This window comes from Podarcis melisellensis, assembly GCF_964234715.1.
Source record: "Podarcis melisellensis genome assembly, chromosome: 7".
In the NCBI taxonomy this organism is placed as follows: Eukaryota; Metazoa; Chordata; class Lepidosauria; order Squamata; family Lacertidae; genus Podarcis; species Podarcis melisellensis.
The window spans coordinates 37448148-37465646 of record NC_138539.1 but is presented as its reverse complement, the minus strand read 5'-3'; the positions used below and the strand labels follow the sequence as shown (position 1 = coordinate 37465646).

At 44.7% G+C, this 17499-nt stretch overlaps 1 protein-coding gene across 1 annotated transcript; it reads right to left on the bottom strand.

Moving 5' to 3' along the window:
- Window positions 1–7167: 7167 nt before the first annotated feature.
- On the bottom strand, window positions 7168–17234 carry LOC309373417 (DGAT1/2-independent enzyme synthesizing storage lipids-like). Its single transcript, XM_081917621.1, has 7 exons — window positions 15599–17234; window positions 11498–11876; window positions 10221–10385; window positions 9643–9833; window positions 9172–9232; window positions 8562–8701; window positions 7168–7355 (listed from the first exon to the last, which is right to left on the bottom strand). The coding sequence occupies exons 2-7, from the start codon at window positions 11775–11777 to the stop codon at window positions 7251–7253; spliced, it is 942 nt and encodes a 313-aa protein (XP_081773747.1). The 5' UTR covers window positions 11778–11876; window positions 15599–17234; the 3' UTR covers window positions 7168–7250.
- Window positions 17235–17499: the final 265 nt, after the last annotated feature.

Sequence of the window (17499 nt, the reverse complement as noted above, 5' to 3'; positions counted from 1 at the left end):
CAAAAGGTACCACTCAAAAGTGCCTGACGTGAACTGTGACAAGGACATCAGGACACCCATGCGTTGCAAAGAGGCCTCGCAGCACCCGGATGATGGCCTCGGTAGTGGTGGAGGGCATCAGGGCCACGTCCAGCCATTTGGAATAGGCGTGCATCACTACCATAAAGGTCCGGCCGTGAAAGGGGCTGGCCAGATCGATGTGCATCCTTGACCAGGGTGTCTTGGGCGTCTCCCAGGTGTGTCCCTTAACTGCTGGTGGCGCAGGCCTCAATTCTTGACACGCTTGACAGGCGGAAACCGAGGCAGTGATGGCATCGTCCATGTTAGGCCACCATATGTAACACCGAGCCAACGCCTTCTTTTTGACGATTCCCAGGTGGCCAACGTGCAGAGCCTCAAGGACACGTTGACGGAGTCTTTGGGGAATCACAACACGGTCTCCGCACAGCAGACAGCCGCGATGAGCCGAGAGTTCATGTTGTCTGGTTGCAAACAGCTGGAACTCTGATGCAAAAGGCCCTTGTGGCCACCCCCTCCACACCCATTTGAGCACACAGCTGATGCTGTGATCCTGGGCAGATGCAGATGCCACAGTGGCAGCCGATACAGGCTCTGCCGAAAGATCCTCAATCAGAAGGAGCGATGAAGCAGAAGCCAGGTCTTCCACAAACGCTGGAAGAGAGCAATGGCTGAGAGTGTCGCCATGGCTTATGGATTTCCCTGGGCGATGGACAAGCTGGTAGTGGTAGGCAGCCAGGAAAACAGTCCATCGCAGCATGCATGGCGAGAGGACCGATGGAGTTGATCAATCACCGGCAAGGATGCCCTGGAGCAGCTTGTGGTCGGGGATGAGGTCAAAAATCCTGCCGTATTCATGGAACCTCTTCACTCCAGCCACAAGTGCCAGTGCCTCCTTGTCAAGCTAGCTGTAATTCCGTTCAGTCAGAGATAGCGGTCCTGGAAAAGTAGGCGAGCGGTGCTTCTCTTCTGTCTGGAAAACGGTGACTAAGGACAGCGCCAATGCCAAAAGGTGAGGCGTCACAGGCAAGGACCAGCGTCCTGGCTTCACTGTACTGTCCAGCACACTGTCCGATGAAATGAGAGCCTTGACCGCTTTGAAGGCGGCTGTCTTCCGATGACCCCAGGACCAAGGTGTCTTTGTGCTGAGGAGTCGGTGAGGAGGCTCAGCCACCGTGGCTTTGTGGGGCAGTTATAAAAGTTCAGCAGTCCCAGGAACGCCTGCAACTCCGTCTTGTTCTTTGGGATGGGGGCCTGCTGGATAGCGCGGATCTTGGATGTGGTCGGGTGAAGGCCGGAGGTGTTGATAAGATAGCCCAGGAACTCCACCTGTGGAACAGCGATCTGGCACTTCTCCCTCTTTACCTTGAGCCCAGCCTCCTGGAACCTGGTCAGCAGGGTGCGGAGGCACTCGAACAGCTGCTGGTGTGAGTCTGCAGACACCAAGACGTCATCAAAATATGGTACCACACCCTGAAGCCCTTGCAGGAGACGCTCCATAAGGCTTTGGAAGATGCCAGGAGCCAAACTCACCCCGAACTGCAAACGGCGGCAACGGAATGCCCCCGGTGGGTGACGATCATCTGGGCTTCAGCAGTGGCATCATCGACGGGCAGTTGTTGATAGGCTTGGGCAAGGTCCAGCTTAGCGAAGACCTTACCCTCACCCAGGGAATGCAGCAGGTGTTAGACAACAGGAACCGGATAAGCGTGCTGCTGAAGTGCCTTGTTGATCGTGCACTTGTAGTCAGCGCAGATTCTCACTGACCCGTCTGGCTTGGCGTGGTCAGCCAGCTCCAAAACTCCTTGGGCAATCAGCTTGTCCAGTTGTTCGTCCACCTTAGCCTTGAGAGCAAAAGGAACCCAGTGTGGCTTTAGCTTGATGGATCAAGGCTAAAGGAGATGGGCGTACCTGTATATTGACCCAAAGTGCCATCAAAAACCTCGGCAAAGTCTTTGACCAGACCCTCAGTCTCTGCGTTAGAGATGCAGTTGATGCCAGTGACTGCCAGGCCGAGGGCATCAAACCAGTCTAGCCCTAGGAGGCTTGGCCGCTGCCCTTCGACCACCACCAGTCAGAGCAGGCCCAAAAAATCCTTGAAGGCGATCTAGAACCGGCCAACGCCTACCACAGGAATGTCGTTTCCCTAGTAGTCTCTCAGGTGTACGCAGTGAGAGTCAAGTTGCCTTTTGGACACTCTGGGTACCAGTCTTTTGATGGTGCTCCAAGACATGATGGACAGGGCAGACCCAGTGTCGATCTCCATGTCACATGGAGCTCCTTCAATGAGCACCGTGACGTTCAGCTTGTGTCGCGTAGGCGAGTCGGTTTGGCCAATCGTGGTTCCAGATGGGCAGTGGCAGTTGGTGAGAGTGAAACAGCTTTCAATGGACTGGAGTGAAGACTTGGACTTGCAAGTCGGTGAAGGGGGGGTGCCAGATGGTGCCGATCGGCAGACCTTAGCAATGTGGCCCCTTCTGGAATACTTGTGACAGATGGCGTCTCTGAATCAACATTTGGCTTGGGAATGGTTGCCTCCGCAGCCAGCACATTCTGATTGGCCCTTGGACTTCTGTTGGAACTTTGTGCACTCCCGCTTTGTCTGGTGCACGTCATCGTCTTCACTGGAGGATGCCTCATCACTGCTGGCCTCTTTGTGATGCACTGGAACTGGCTTCCTAGCAAGACACGGGCTGCTGGCCTTGCGGATCTACTGGGTGGAGCGTTCAGCAGCTTCTGAGGCCACGGCCTCCTCAATGGCATTCTGCAGTGTGAGATCTGGCTTGGTGAGGAGATACCGTTGCAGACGGATGTCCCGGTCCCCACAGACGATTCGATCCATCAGCACATCATCTAAGTCTTGGAACTCACAATGCATTGCAGCCTGTCGGAGGGCAGCGGTGTAGTTGTTAATTGACTCCGCCTCTGCCTGGTTCCGGTGCTAGAATGCAGGGCGGGCAGCAATCTTGGACAGCTTTGGTGTGTAGTGGTTGTGGAGCTACTCCTGGATCGTGTCCCACGGTGCTGCCTGGACTGCTTCAGGTGCAAGCAATGCTTGGGCCGTCTCAAACACCTCAGGCCCACAAAGGCTGAGGAATAGGCACCGCTTCCGCTCCTGTGATACTTCTGTCAGCTTGTTGGCTTGGAGGTAGCAGTCGAACCGAGCGAGGTAGGACTCCCATGATTCAGAGGCTGGCACAAACGGCCAGAGGCACAAGTGAAGCCATGATTCTGATGCCGGCATGGAGGGCGATGGATGGAACATAGTGCTCTAGCCAGAACAGTCAGCTCTGAATTGGTTCTGTTCAGTGATTTCGTTCAGTGATTCAGCTCAGTGATACGGCTCAGTTCCAAGGGCTGTGCTCTGATGTCCATCGATCCCATCCACATCACCAGTGTTAAGTTGTGGGTGAACATATCAGACGACACAGCAATTCTTCAAACAGCTCTTGTTTATTCAGAGGCCAGAACAGAACTGAACTGAAGGGTTCAGTCAGCCTGCTTATATAGAGCTCCAGAACGTTACTGTAACAAGTTTCTAAAACTATCCAATCACTGAACGTCACTTTCAATCCTTCATTTGCATAACTATCTACAGTATCCCCCTGCTGGCCCAGGGTGAGAACTTCAGTACATAACAATATCTGGCAACCAAATATTGTTTCCTGATAAGAAAAGATGTGCGCCATCCGGCCTAAACAGGGTCTCATCTGAGAATGTGATCTTGGGGTGGTAAATCACTCAACGACCCCACTGTAGTATGCAGCACCTCACTGCGCAATTAACCTTTTGCCAAGCCCGGTTGAGTCTGGGTTCTGCCATTGTCTCTCCAGCATCTCGGACCAGCCTAGGCTTATGGAGGGGTACAGGTTGTGCAATGTCTGCAAGTCCTCAATTATAACCCATGTTAGATCAATACCCTTGTGTTGGCCCACATCATTTTCCCCCAAATGAATGAGCAAAGCATCATTCCTTGGGACTCAATTCTTGACATGACTAAGAGCATAAATTCTGGCAGGTGTGGGCTGCTTAAATGGCCAGGGGGTGGACCTAAAGGAAGCCTTCCTGCTCCATTGGCACTGCCCCCTGGCACAGCCAAAGTCCCAGCCTGCATCCACATTCACCAAAGCAGGGTGAATGCCAGGATCCGGCTCCTGATAAGCCCTCACCACCTATCAGGAAGGGCACCAAATGCATGGTTCCCTCGTTGGGGCCCCAGTGGATCTTCTACCGTCCTGCAATGCCGCCACACCAAAAGGGGTGAATGGACTTGTGCTCCAGGCATTATCTGAGATCTCCAATACCATCTGTTTGATAGTTGGGATTAAATTATGCTGTGTTGATTTTACTACAGACAGCTCGTCAAAAAAATCTGCAGCAGCTAGATGTCATAGACAGCCCTTTCCTAAACAAACGTAGTCAAGTGCATTAAATTCTAAATAATATTTTTTGTTATATGAGTCTTAGTCTAAGGTCCAGAGACCCCCGTGTTGTAGAACTTAGCACAGGTTCTCATTGCTTGGCCAAGATTGGCATCCCTAATTCATTATTCCGCTCCTCTCTTAATATTTGCCTATCAAACTGGTATGCTTATAATAAACACTTGTATAAGGTTATAGTGGTTTGTTTGTTTTTTGTTACATGTGAGTCGATCAGCTGTTTTAATAATTCTGGAACCTCTGAGGCTGTAAAAGCTGCTGGTCCATAGATGGTAGCTATGGAGTTTTATGCCAGTGTCAGTTGAGTAGGTTCTCTTTCTGTATATTTACTGGTTTACATTGATGATGAGAGAAGATTGGGGGCAGGCCGTGTTTATTTGCCTTTTATTGCCGCTGATGAACTGTAGTGAGATTTGTTTGAAGTTGCGGAAGGGTGTGTATGAAATATTAGGTCAAGTTAGCCATATTGAGCTGAATGCTGTTGGTATATCCCTGCTATCACTGTTGTCAGTTTGAGCTGTGCGTGTAACAAAAGGGAGCCACACAAGAGTGAAGGTGTCCTCTTTTTTTTGTCTTCATGTCAGTTTTAGTTTTTCAGTGTCTAACTATGACGTTTCTGGCTGTTGAGAGTAGGTGGGTTATAAGCTCTTTGTGGAAGTGAACATTATTGTTTTGGAAAATAGGGCCAATTCTGGAGTGGGTTCCAATACCTCCTTAGTTATGTTACATATTTTTTGTAGGACTGCTGTCCAAAAGGGTTGGATTTGGGAACATTCCCACCACATGTGAAGGTATGTGCCTGTAGAGGTACAGCCTCTTCAGCATTTTGATAAGGTTCCTGAATGTACTAACACCAATTTCCTCAGGGTCAGATGCCATCTATAGATAAGTTTCAAAGTGAGTTCTCTTCTGTTGGCTGAGGTGGATTTAAAGGGAGGTTTGGACCAAATTGTAGTCCATTGGATAGAGTTTATTTTGTAACCTATGTCATGTTCCCATTGTTTTTTAATTGTGTCAAGTGCAATTGCGGCGTTGTAAAGTACAGTGGTACCTCAGGTTACATACGCTTCAGGTTACATACGCTTCAAGTTACAGCCTCCGCTAACCCAGAAATAGTGCTTCAGGTTAAGAACTTTGCTTCAGGATGAGAACAGAAATCGTGCTCCGGCAGCACAGCGGCAGCAGGAGGCCCCATTAGCTAAAGTGGTGCTTCAGGTTAAGAACAGTTTCAGGTTAAGAACGGACCTCTGGAACGAATTATGTACTTAACCTGAGGTACCACTGTAGTATTTTGTATATTGCAGATACTACCCCCCTACCATGTCCCTCTGCTGACAAAAGAAGGCTTTGTTGTTGTTTAGGGATGTGTGCAGTTGATGGTGCGTTAGCCAGGATACTTGAATGCCTCCTATTTTATCCTGTAATTCCTCTGTTGATATGGGTTTATTGTTTTTGTAGAAGTCTGCAAGACAGTATAGGCCTTTGGTTTGCCATGTTTCTATGTGAAAGGTTTGGGCCGCATGACTGATAATGGATAATGAGACAAGGGGATTAGTGGGGATGGGGTTGGTGGCAATGTGCCTACTTCTTGTTTCCAGGCCTTAAGCATGGATAGTGTGAATCCCCCTTCAACTCAAGCAGCTGTGATAGGTGGCCATCCAACCTCTCTCGTAAGGCAGCCAGTTTGAATCTTCCCCCCTCAGTTTACCCCATTTCTCTGAGAGACTCATATCTGGGAGAGGGAAGGCAAGGCAGCATCCTGCTTTCGGCCTGCCATTGCACGCTCTCTCTCTCTCTCTCTCACACACACACACACACACACACACAAAAGTGGAGACGGAGCAGGACAATATTTTATTTCCTACTTTTAAGTAAATAACTATTGATTTATTTTTTTAATGGCTGTGGCTGCAGGAGGCAGGGGAGACTTAAGAAGGGCTTGGTAGAGGAGCGAGCAGCATGCGCTTTAAAACCACAGGCAGCAGGTCCTCCCCAGCAATTGCCTCTAGCCCCTTGCAGTGACTGGACTGTGGTGGGGAGGGTGTGGGCAGGAGGAGTGATCAGGAGGAAGGGAGGAGGGAGCCCATTTGTGAAGGAAGGGAGCTGCAGGCAGGCAGGTGAGCACATTCTCAGGCTCCTTCTGGTGATATGTCACAAGCTCAAAATGGTCATTGGGATATGCTCTTCAAACTGGTTTCTAAAAATTTATTGATATATTGCGCAACCCTACCTACCCCACATACAAACTGTTCAGCCATGTCTTCCCCCTGCTCTTTCTCTAGCACCCCACTCCATCTCAGATTCTGATCCCAATTTCAGTAATCCTCAGGTTTAAGATGTAAGTCTGGGACAGTTTTCTTTAGCTGTATAACTGCATGTGGATTGCAGAGACTCAGATTCAAAGCTGATCTTGGAGCACCCTTTTATAAATATGAAAGAAGTGCCACTGTTTTAATACAGGTGATTTATAGACATTACTCTTTCACATGTAGTATTATTTCATGTTTCAGTTAAACACTTGCCTTCCTGTTATACTCTTCGATTCTGCCTCTACTAATGCAAGTTCCCCCAAAAAGGGGATTCTGGGAGTATTGCAGGATAGGGCAGGAAAGCACCTGTACCTTTTCCAAACCTAGGACCTTCTGCACACACAGCAGGTGCTGAGCTACTGAGCTAGGGACCCTTCCAGATAATTCATATACAATCCAGCACAATTCTATGCATGTTAACTTAGCTTTAATTACATAATTATTAATTTTTCCTATTACAAACATATGGTTTGTTTTATATGGACTAGTTGGCTTTGTCATGCTTATCAAATCGTTCTAAAAGAGCTCTTAATATATTTCCTGGCCTTTTTTGGTGTCTGTCCCGAAGATTTTCAAGTGCAGTCTTTGCCTGTTGAAAGAAAAACAAAATAGATATTCACAGTTATTAATATCAGTGAGGAAAAAGCAAAAGGCATCAGAATCTGTGGCATCCAGAATCTCCTTCCTTCCAGCAAAAATGTAAATGTAAGCAACTGAATTTATTTTGAGGGACGATGCTGCAAATGTAAATCCAGTCATTTGTATTCAGAGATGTGTTGCATGAGAGGCCTTGTGTATCAACACTCAAGAACGGCTTTTTAAGCATGGAGGGTTGAGCAAGAGGAGCCAGGGCCAGCAAACTCTACAATACAACTGCTCATCTCTCTGTGAATCCAGCCCATTTTATTCATGTTTACCCTGGTTTTCTCGTTTAGGAAGGCCCCAAAATTGTTGAGCTTCTTTTAGACAGTCCTAACCAACGTCAATCTTTAAGAATGATTTATTGTCACACTATAATGTAATACCAGAGTTTACCATAAAGATGGCACCTGTGTTTAAAATTGTCTTCTGTGAAATAGCATCCCATTTAGGAGATTGATGATGCACAAGCAATAGCTAACGAAAAATGTGTTGGAGATTCAGGGTTGGTAGCTGATTGGATTGGAATCATGGCTGTTAAAGAGAGCGGTATCCAACAGTGCAGTTCGGCTCATGCAACACACATCCACGTGTACAATGAATTGTCTTCCTCTTCAGCCCTCTCACCACCCTCAAAAATTGGCACTGGGGTGACTTAGAGGGACCCTCTATAGTGGGGGAGAAAAAAAGTTCCATTGTGTGATCAGATCTCTTTGTGCTGCACTAGATAAAATGCATAGTTTCTCCCATTTAATTAGTCTGAACAAGTTAAGAAGAGGGAAACTGAGCGAGGAAAATGATGCACAAAAGTGTATATAATGAACCCTATCTCTGGTCATATAGAATGAGGAAGTGAGTACAGTGGAACCTTGGGTTGCGAACGTGATCCGTGTGGGAGGCACATTTGCAACCCGCAACATTTGCAACCTGCAGCGCCGCATCTGTGCATGCACAGGTCGCGATTTGGCATTTCTGCGCATGTGCAAAGTGCGAACTTCCAGGTTCGGTGTGGTACACAACCCGAAAACGCGTAACCTGAAGCGTCTGTAACCCAAGGTACCACTGTACGCAGAGTACAATTTAGAACTGAAAGAGAGAGAAACCAACAGGGAAAAAATATTCTGCTTCTTTACTTCCAAGTGTAGGGTTCACTTACTTTTTCAGCCAGCTCTGTGGCAGTTATATTTGGATCATATGGGATGGGTTCTCCAACATATGTCCTCAATTTCACTGGGAACCCTCCATAAGTGGGAAGGAATATACATCGAGTTTTCTCATACAGCCATTTTGTCAGACCTGTGTATGAAATGGAAGAAGATTAGGAAAGAATTTCAAATTAGTTGGCATTCTAAGTGTTTAGCAGTTACAATCCATACATCACAGCGTGGAAGAGTTAAATAATATAAGTGCTTGGGGAAAGAGATGCAAGATATTCAGTCAGCCCTTCTCATACTTTGCAATCAGGGTCATAGGTTGTGCAATACACTGCAGAATATGGTTTGTTTCCTGCTCAGTTCCCCTCCATGTTAGGGTTGCTACCACATGTATCTATTGTAGCTTTGTTTTAAATTTAATGGGAAACTAAGCAAGGACATGTTCACTCAGTTCTGAGGCAGGCAGCACCGCTTTTTGCAGATAAGTGTACATGGAATAAACTCTACTAGTAGGTAATAAATAGATATTCTTTTTTAAAAAAAAACCTAAAATGTTTATTCCCTGATATCAGAGCTCTTGGTCAACCAAGGAACATAGGATATTTAGCTCACTTGTCTTTCCAATGGTCCTGTATGTTTCACACATGTTTTGGGTAAATATAGGGATGATGGGCTAGAAGATAAAAGATGGAATAACAATGAAAAGAAAGGCGAGAACTGGAAAACTACTTCCCCCCAACCGTCCTGCCTTTATTTTTCTTAAAGACTAGGAAGAATGCTTCCCATTTGGTATTATAATGACAGGCAACTCATAAATTATTTAATTTGCTTCAATTCAAATATCTCAGATGAAGAAACTTCACAAGCTGTCCCCCAGATTTTCAGGAATTGAAGAGAAAAAAGAAAGAAAAGCTGTTTTTCTTTCTAAATGCCATTGATTTGTGGCTCTCCAGATAATCATTTGACACCAAAACAGGATGTCTGGCTATTTAGGATGCTAGATCAAGGATTTTAACACATTACGTCATACATCATTTCCAGGATAATCTTGAGGTCAATGCAAATTGCCCAAAGGTCACTCACCACTTTCGCCTCCAAAGCTATCCGAGCGAAACCTCTGCGGTTACCCCACATTAAGCTGTAATCATTACTAAAGTTTGCTTCTCTAGCTCCACCCGGTATAATGCCCAATAAATAGCCTTTCTTCAGAATTTCCACACATTCAGCATTCGTGAAATCTCTCAAGAAGACAACATCACACATCATCTTCATCCCTAAAAAAATAAACCCAAACAGAAAAATGCACCTTATATAACTCTTATTTAGGAAATAGTGTGAATACTATACAAGTGTCATTATTCAAATGATATTGCACTATTATGGATCACAAGTACAGCTCTCTGCAAATCTTCTTCAACCATGATTTCATGAAAGGTGACCTTTATGCTAGTTCCTCTTTTGCTCACATGTTCTTGGAGTAATCTTTTTCTGGTAAGCAATAGAGTGAGACTGAGTGCAATTTCACCTATTGGTGGTATTTTATTTTCTGTTGCTTTTTACCTGTTTGCCTGATGCACTGTTTTATATTTAATCACTTTGTTTTATGTCATATTTTGTACATTTTTATCTAAAAAGGCATGATTTGAATTTAAATCATTTACCTGGTGTCCAATACAACATGTGATCAATTACTGAATGGCAGTGTAACCCTGTCTTTTTATAAAGTTTAGTCAGAAATAATATATAGTTGATAGGAAAAGGTGGATGGTAGAGAATAATAATCCCTGGACCTTTAGGGAGACGTTCCATGTCCATAACTTCATAACCTGAAAATAATACAAAGTTTAACAAATAAATATTGCTTTAATGAAACTAAATACGATATCACCAGCTTTTAGTGGAGGAAAACAATGTGGTTCAGAAAAACTAAAGGTCAGGTAAAAAGCTCTGCTATATGCTCAAGCATTGTGGGTGCTAGGTTGTCATCCACAGGAAACAGAGCTTACTCTGTGGTGGTTGCAGAATTAAAGAAGGGGGACACCTACTCTCCTGAAATGTTCTTTCCTTGCTTACGTTTGGGCATGGATGCAAACATTTTTTGCCCAGCCTTTGAGACAGCTACACTGGTACCTCAGGTTAAGAACTTAATTCATTCCGGAGGTCTGTTCTTAACCTGAAACCGTTCTTAACCTGAGGTACCACTTTAGCTAATGGGGCCTCCCGCTGCCGCTGCCGCGCGAATTCTGTTCTCATCCTGAAGCAAAGTTCTTAACCCGAGGTACTATTTTGCTGCTTCTTCCTCCTCCTCCATCACTGCTGCTTCCCGTGGTTGCAGGGGAATCCTCCTGGAGGTGCTATGGCATGGCTCTTACAATGGCCAAAGTGCCTTGGCTCTGGCTTGACTGCAGCCGAGGGATGCAGCAGAGATTTTGGAGTCGAAAGCGGCAAAGGTGCAGGGGGAGTGAGTGGGGGATGGGCAAGTGGCAGCAAGATGGTGGCAGGGGGGATAGAGGTGGCAGTACAACATACCGATGATGCGTACTGACAGGAAAAAAGCACTGGGTGTAAGCAACATTCTCCCAAGTTTCTTTTGGAGATGAGGCATGCTTAAAATGTGATTAAATGTATGGTGTTTATGCAGTCACCAATTGACCCTTTCTTCTGTGATATGTCTTAATTTCATACCTCATAAAAAGTTTTGTATTTCTTTATGATTGCTTATTACATAAATAAATCTTGATGGCTTTGTTTTGAGCCTTATGAAGCCAAACCAAACTTGTAGCTGTTGTGACGCCAAGGTGGGTTCAGAGCTACACTCCTGATGCACTGTGGCAACTATTGTTCCAGTGCTTGAAGCCTGAAATTCTGATGCTCAGTACTATGAAAGTATAGTGGCTCATAAGATGGAATAATTGGTATGAAAGAAACCTTTACTCACCATGCCATATCTTTCCATATGTATCTACAACTTTAGCCATAACTTGCTTTGGCTTGTCCCAAAATTTGCTATAAAAATCATTTTCTTGGTGGTTATTCATCTTCTTGTAAATATATAACAATAGTGAGGCACAAGAGGAAAAAAACCAGAAAACCAATATTTCTGAATAAAACAACATCAGAAGCACAAAAAACCACAGAGGGTGAACCACCGAGGTCAGGTAGTCTTCTAAATAAGGAAAACTAATCCAGTTTCCCAGCATTTGAGTAAACCAGCTCATTGTTTCCTGATCTGAAGCATCAAGTGTATGCCAATGAAAGAAAGAAATCAAGTGGAATTTTCCACAGTCGTAATGGTTTCCCCCACACACACCATTTACCTGGAAAACAGAAAATGCAGTACATTAATTTGAATTGCCACCCCAGAGACATTTATGAAATCTCATGCTATTTACTATTTTTCTAGTTTTCCCATTATAACTTGCCAAGTAGACATATTGTTTTTTCAACATTCATTGCTGGGATGTACAATACAGTGGTACCTCTACTTACGTGTCCCTCTTGTTACGTATCCTTCGGGATATGCACCCAGCAAGCACAGAAGTATATCTCCGGGTCTCGCCACACACGCATGCGCAGAAGTGCTCTGTTGCACGACGCGCATGCATAGAACAGGCATCTCTGGTTGCAGAAACCTTGGGATCCAATCGGAGCCCCGGAACGGATCCCATCCGCAACTGGAGGTACCACTGTATTAGTAATGTATGATTCATCATATTTCAATCAGAATGTAGTTCTGGCACCTCTCAGGTGGGCGCCATTGTGGGCAGATGCTCCTTCCACCTGTGTAGGGATATCGCAGAGTGGGGAGTGGAGTCCAGAGGGAGCTCACTTCCCCACCAGCAGGCAGCCACAGTCTGCCTGCACGTGTGACCCTGGGGTGTGGGGTACAACCCCCCCTCAGACAAGCCACAGCTGTCTGGTACATCGTTCTGTCTGACCTTTTGCGGTCTCAGTAGTCGGCGGTGTCCTGGCTGTAACCTTTGTCCCTGAGACCTTTTGTCTCCTTCGTCATACACTGTGAAAGGGGAAAATGACGCGGTGGAAACAGGTGCCAAAATAACTTTATACCACCCCACGATCTCAGGACGGAAGATGTGTAAAGGTCACAGCCCAAAATGTATCTGCCTAGCTTGCATATTTGTCTCAATAAAAGGAGGCTCCACAGGCTGGTCAGCAGCTCGCTTCAGCCCACCTGTGCGCAGCTCACATGATGATCAACACCTGTCTTGTGCCTTCACTTCACACCTGCTTCTTGTCTTTATGTACTTCTGAGAAGCCCCAAATGAACATTTCGAGTCAAAACAGAAGCTGGCCAGTGTATTGGTCTACCCCTTTTTTAGATCTATGACTCCACCCCTGGCCATTCCTAGCCACAATTTGTCAAGCTACATGGAGGAGCCAATTCGTATATCCTTTTCACGTGTGCTGGTGGTGGGCTTTAAGCATTCCAGGGAAGCCTCTACCATTGCACTCATGTGCGTTTATGCAAGGCCCTTCTGAGCTGCTCTCGTCATCCACCTGAATCTAAGAAATCAAGGGAAGAAATCTGGTGTGCCCCCGCACACCAGAACCATGGAGAACTGGCATCTGTTCAGGGTTGCCCTGAGTCGCCCAGTGTTACTGTAACAACTTCATGGTTGGGTTCTTTTTTGGGAAAGAATACTAGTCACAAAGCAAGCTGGTTTCATTCAACTGCTGTTCCATTTCTCCCAGGTAAATCGCTCTCTCTCCTGCTATTTTCTGTGGAGGCTTTATACATATGTATTGTCCTCTTTTTGTCATCATTATAAGATTTAAAACCAATTGCCTTCTATGTGTGATCACAGATGTCTGGAGGTAGCCCTGTTAGATTTTGGCAGCAAAAATTTTAAAATGAGTGTTGTGACACCTTAGAGATAAAGTTAATGGCTGCAAAACAAACCCCGTCTACTCAGAAGTGAGCACCACTGAATTTATGAGGATTCCCATCTCTGTGTTGGAAACCCTGCACATTAGTAAAGCAGCTCCCTTCACACTAGAATCTTGCTGTTCAAATGGAATGCCCAATTAAGGTTCAAATATATTTATGACCAGATTACCCTATGTCTAAATAGCCAGTTGAGTAAAAATATGTGGCATTATATTACTTCAGAGTTGTGTATTTCTTCTGCAGATCTGTGTACAAACAGCTTCCCCTATGTAGCGCCCCCTCCCCATTTGTGGACCTTAAGGAAAGAAGCTTGCAGGGGGTTATACCAGATGATCCTCAGGGTTCCTTCCAACTCTGATTCTAAGAGACATGGGTGGTGCTGTGGTCTAAACCACTGAGCCTCTTGGGTTTGCTGATCGGAAGGTCAGCAATTTGAATCCGCGCAACAGGGTGAGCGCCTGTTGCTCCGTCCCAGCTTCTGCCAACCTACAGTAGCAGTTTGAAAGCATACCAGTGCAAGTAGATAAATAGTTACCACTGTGGCAGGAAGGTAAACAGCGTTTCCATGTTCTCTGACTTCCGTCATGGTATTCCAGAAGCAGTTTAGTCATGCTTGGCCATATGATCCAGAAAGCTATCTATGAACGAACGCCGGCTCCCTCGGCCTGAAGCAAGATGAGTGCCGCACCCCATAGCCACCTTTGACTGGATTTAACCATCCAGGGGCCATTTACCTTCTATGATTCTACTGGTATTAGAAGAATGATAAATTCCAGTTGTGACTAAAACAAAGTGTTTTATATTGCATATATTTAAGTCTCGGTTTGCTCTGCATCCAGTGCTCTCCTATTGCTGGTTTAGAGAGCTGTTTACTCACGACATTAGCCACCATCTATATGTGGCTAATGTCATGTTAATTCTTATGAAATACTTTATATTGGTTAGTTTTTCCCTAAACCAATTTCAGATAAACCCTGATTGAAAAAAGAACACCCTAGCTGTGTTTTAAGTTGACAGTTTGTAAACAGGCTAAAGTTTTCATACAAGTGGTTTTTACACACACACACACACACACACACACACATTCTGCTGACCCCTGTTCATGGACAGACAAATAACACAACTGCTACAACAGCAGCAAGAATACTCATCGCAAAGAATTGGAAGACACAAGATCTAACCACTCTGGAAGAATGGCAGATGAAAGTGATGGACTATATGGAATTGGCGGAAATGACTGGCAGAATCCGAGACCAGGGAGAAGAGTTGGTGGAAGAAGATTGGAAGAAATTTAAAGACTATCTACAGAAACATTGTAAAATTAATGAGTGTTAAAATGATGTCGGAATGAAATGAAGCGGTTTTAGCAGTAATGTTAAAAAGGAATATGTAAAAATGGATTGATAATAGAGGAAAAAATAAGGCTATAATATGTTAAGATAAAGAAATAAGATAAAAACAAAGAGTGAAAGGATTTGCTGAATTAACCACTAGAAATGGAATACAAAAAAGGGAGGTGTGAGGAGGTCAGGAAACAAGTAAAACATAGAAAGAGGGATTTATTTTTAATTGTCTTCATTTTTTCTGTATTTTGTATCTTTCCCCCCCTTTTCTTTTTATTCTCTTTTTATTACTTTTGTAACCTTTTTTGTTGAAATCTTAATAAATATCATTAAAAAGAAAAGAAAAGAAACATCCACTTTGAGGAAAATATCTAAAGCTAGAGAAAGGAGTTTCTGAGCTTAATGAGAAGGACAGTGTATAGCGTCCTGTGAGAGTATTAAGCCAAAAGTCCAGGAGGCTGAGGCAGTGCCAGGAGATCACAATCTACTTGAGTTTCATCTCAGTCAGGAGGGGAGAGGTCTTCTAGAAAGAGAAGACTCCCAAACCAGTTCAGAGTGGTGTTGTGTTCCCCTGGGTTTTAAGATGACAGATTGCAAACAGGCTAAAGTTTTCATACAACTGGTTTTCACACACACCTGACCCCTGTTCACGGACGGACAAATAACACAACTGCTAGCACATTTGCAAAGCTTAGCAGGGTCTGGTATGGTTTCCAGTTTGATGGGGGGGGTCCATTGGGGTTCCTTCCAATGCTACAAATCTATGAAACACAAACTTTTAACTTACATTCCTGATGAGCCTAAATTTCCTTCACATCAGTTACCTCTCCATGGGATCAGCAGAAGTTCTCTCATGGTTTTTTTCATAGGCTTTCACTCCTATTGTGATGCATCCCTTTTGTGATTTTTAAAGAGACTCTGATGGGTGTGACACCCTATGAAGAAAACAAGCTTTTTGGAAATGATACAACTTGGTTTTATTCCCATATGCAGTTAAACATGCTGCGCGAGGTAATAGAAAGCATTGCATAGTAGCATGGTGAATCACATAAAGCCTATTCTTGGCAAAGGATAAAAGGTAGGAATTCTGACAACTATGTTGTCTCCCTTTGCTTATAGCTCCCTTCTGCCTTGAACAGAATGAACAAATCAAGGAACAAGCTACTTACACCATCCACCATCAAGAAAAATGCAACATTGATACAAAAGTTGGGTGCCTGCCCCTCTCTCTGCTGAGGACTGGCAAGAGCCCATGGATCCCCAGGCACACACACAGGGTCTGTGTCCCTTTGGAGAATAGACAGCGGAGATTGTTGTACTTTAATAAATTTGGTTTATTCACCTGTTTACAAATTCAGCCTGCATGGAGGAAGTCTAGATCTTACAGCATGGCTCACAGCAGTCCAGGGAACCTAATATGTGGGGTCAGAAAGTGAGAGAAACCAAAAATTGACAGATTCAGCCATCCCTACTCTGTTTGCAGCATATACCTTTTCCAGTTGACCCAGTTCAAGGTAAACAGGCAAAGCTTCTTGCTTTGCACACTGAAAATGAGCCATCCCAGAATCCTCAAATGAAACGTGTAGGAAAAAGAGATGTTTTAGCAATGTTATCCTTGTATCATCGTCTTCCAATCTCCCTTGCTGGGCATTCAACCATAGTGTATTTCAGTCAGGATATTTGGAAAGGGAGGGGAAGATAAATTGAATATGACCCAACCAATTATTTCTTCATCCGCCTCAATTTGTGTAATTTAAAAACCAAAAAACACAAACAATTTTTGTTGGTTTTTAAACAAATACGAATACATTAACAATTACCATTAAACCCTTATCCAGCAGTACATCTAATAATGTTTGTTCTTTCCATTGACTTTAGACATAAGCTCACACATTCAGTGTTCAAACCTCTCCTCTGAGAAGATTGAGCAGCTGGTATAATCAGGCCTTGATTTTTGTCATTAACAAAGAAAGAGCTCCACATTTCCTGGAAAGTGTCTCTATTTGTTATGCCTTTAATTGCCCTCCTGTCTGGTGAGATGTTAAGACATCACTGTATCTCAGATATTATTTCCCCATATGTTCAGGGGAATTTCTTCCATTGCTTGTCACGGCTAAAAATTGGCTGCTGTTTCTTTAATGCTAAAAGAACTAAGTCAGCATGAGTCAGCGGCCTACAATGACTCATGCAACCTTTCACCAAATTGTACCTGTATATATAGAGTGGTCAATGTTACTGTTGGGTGTGGGTTGGTTGAAAGCTGGTTGCGTTTGGTGTGTGTAAAAGCTGTTAGTCGTGGTTGGAGAAGAAGACTTTTTAAAAATAAAAGCAGCAATACTCTGAAAGAATCCTCTTTCTCAAAGACTTTTTTGTGCCAACTAAGGTCTGAGGACTAGGCAAAGGAGTAAAAAGGAGGTCAGAACCTTTTCTTTTTCAAACACTGACAGGTTATGGGCCCAGTGTTTCTGAGCGTGTGCAGAGTGCAAAGCAACTGACAGCATCTGAGCAGGGAGCTGGTGAGTCCTGGTGGTGTATGGAGCCAGTGGCTGTGTGTTGGAGGAGTTGGTGGCAAGCTGTAACTGTCTGCAGTGATGCTGGAGGGGCTACGATCTGAGGATCAGGAAAGCACTCAGTGGCGGCTACTGGAAAAGTTTGAACTGCTAGAGGACCACAGTAGGCAACTCACAG